General features: G+C 38.4%; 1 protein-coding gene across 1 annotated transcript in view; it reads left to right on the top strand.

The window, feature by feature from the left end:
• Positions 1-2,654, top strand: part of LOC101845767 — a gene marked incomplete in the record, with an annotated part of 39,874 nt that overhangs the window by 11,202 nt on the left and 26,018 nt on the right. Inside the window, 1 exon segment of the mRNA XM_005096589.3 lies at positions 477-527. Coding sequence (XP_005096646.2) covers positions 477-527 — 51 coding nt within the window.

Raw genomic sequence — 2,654 nt, 5'->3', positions numbered from 1 at the left:
AGAGGTGAACAACTTGTGTTTCGCGCGCTCATATGACCTTAGCAGTTGCGAGCGCCGTAAAACCTTATACTACTACTACTAGAGTTCATTTCATTGTGAATGATTTTAGTCAAAGTTCATTTCATTGTGAATGATTTTAGTCAAAGTTCGTGTAATTTTATGAATGATTTTAGTCAAAGCTTAAGTCATTGTGAATGAATTTGTGTCAAAGTTTGTGTCATTGTGAATGATTTTAGTCAAAGTTCATTTCATTGTGAATGATTTTAGTCAAAGTTCGTGTAATTTTATGAATGATTTTAGTCAAAGCTTAAGTCATTGTGAATGAATTTGTGTCAAAGTTTGTGTCATTGTGAATGATTTTAGTCAAAGTTCATTTCATTGTGAATGATTTTAGTCAAAGTTAATTTCATTGTGAATGGTTTTAGTCAAAAGTCGAGTCATTACGAATGATTGCTATATTGATGCTTTCCCTACAGGCCCGGACATGGATGTCGCCAAGCTTTTTCCGAGCGGGTGCTCGTCTGTTGGTGAGCTCTTTGCCGTACCTTGTATAGTTTGTGCAGTCAGGCAAATAGATCAGGGATGCCACTTTTCCGCTTTTTTCTGGTACTTCCGGTATTTTGATCCTGATCCGCTATCATGTTATTGAGATCGAGATAGAATCTATAGTTGGAAAAAAAAAATTTGGGTTTCAAATTGATATTCATATGTTAGCGAGACCGTGGCGTGTGGATTTTCAGCTATTTAAAAAAAAGTTGAGTGGCATCCCTGATAGATTTATTCTTTTCCAACAGTCCATTGCGTAAAAGACCAACAGCTCAAAGGCAGCTAGGTTTACAGCAGTGACAAGCTGAATAGATCTTTTAATCTGTCCCCGTAGTTTTATGCAAGCAAAAAAGCAAAATTCTGAAATTATGCAAACTGAGCCCAAAAATGAGAAATTTCATGCGATTTTGGTAATTTTAACAAAGAATGATAAAGGAAAATAATCAGAAATTATGCAAAAAAGGATCAAATTTTGTTAAGTTTTGGGGGGTGCATAAAACCACAGGGACAGTTTAATATTTTTTGAAAGGTCTTTGACTCTCTGTTCACCCGCTAGTACAGTTGTCTTCACCGTAACTCTTTGAACCCCATCAGACGCTGGGAGCGTCCAGTACTAGTCACAACTGTTTCGTTTTATTTACTGCTAGGATTTGCTTGTTTTTCGGAACTATTCCCGGACCAAGTTTTATAAAGTAATGACTAAACCTTTGTTTACGCTATTTAGAAGTTGGAGGCAAGCTTTTGGGGTTATAATGAGACATAGTGCACTAGGTTTAGGTGACTGTAGAAAAAATACTCAGGGAAACGGTGGAAAAAACATGTCTCTCGTGCTGAAACATGTGTATGTATGTGCGTTACTGGAATGAACATTAAAGAAAATACGATCGAGTCTATCTTTTTTAGGAAGAAATTTGTTTTTCAAAAACTTGTTGTGTCTTGCATGTCATACTCACATCTCATCACATCGTCCTGTCCCCGTGGTTTTATGCACCCCGCATATTTCAGCAAAATTTGATTTTTTTTCTCTCATAATTTCGGATTATTTTCCTTTGTCATTCTTTGTTATAGTTAACAGAATCGCATAATTTCTGAATTTTTCTTGCATAAAACGAGCGGGACAGATCGACATATACAAACTCATGCCTGCAAACATTTCCTGAACTGGTCATTAACGCACAGCACCCTGCATTACAATGTGGATGCTCTGGTGTCATTTGCACCTTCTTTCTTGTCTAATTTATATCTACCCCCCAGGGCAATGCTACTGACTTAATTGTCTTTAGGCCATTCCCAAAAGGGGGACATTAACATGTTCTTATGCCCAGTAGAATTGTAAATGGGCTGATTTATCAATGTCATGCTCATACTGTGCTGGAAGAACATAGGATGGGGAACTGCTGCTTTTTCTTTCCTCATCCTTACTATCGTCATTTTTCCTCTATTTCTTTTGTATGTTTGTCCCTCTCTTGTGAACTGCTATTTCTGGGGTGCTTTGATAGTCGAAGCAGACTTTGTGCTGTTGAGGCTAGAGAGGTGAGTAGAGTAAGCCTGATTCCCTTTTTGGACTTCTCTGTTGACATCTACCCCTTGGCGCTCATATGACCTTATGCAGTTGGGAGCGCTGTAAAACCTTACTGAAACTAAAATTGACGTCTGCTGCCCTTATTTCTCCTCCTTCTTTTCTCTGTATGTTACTCTCTAGTAGTGGGTGGTTGGCGGGTGCTCTAGTGTGGTTTGCTCCTTCTTTCCTATCAAACATCTATCGTTCTTATCCCCCCTTCTTCTTTTTTATGTTTGTTACTCTCTTGTAACACCAGCTCTAATCTTCTGGCGCTCATATGACCTTATGCAGTTGCGAGCGCCGTAAAACCCTTACTAAAGCTAAACTACTTCTAATCCTTGGCATTTCTATGACCTAATTGTGTTGCAAGTGCTGGAAAACTTTTTCTAAATCATAAATGAACACCTAGAATGCTCAGATCGTTAAGTGACAAAACAACCCTTGTTAAACCTAAAATAAATTACAAATCATATTACCCCCAGTGGGTCGGAGGGATATAAATAGACCCACTGCTTCGTCTGCAGAAGGTGCAACCCCTTCAAAGGCG

The sequence above is a fragment of the Aplysia californica genome, unplaced genomic scaffold (genome assembly GCF_000002075.1).
Source record: "Aplysia californica isolate F4 #8 unplaced genomic scaffold, AplCal3.0 scaffold00132, whole genome shotgun sequence".
Taxonomy (NCBI): domain Eukaryota; kingdom Metazoa; phylum Mollusca; class Gastropoda; order Aplysiida; family Aplysiidae; genus Aplysia; species Aplysia californica.
Note: the sequence above shows the minus strand (reverse complement) of the source record. Positions and strands in the feature narration are given on the sequence as shown.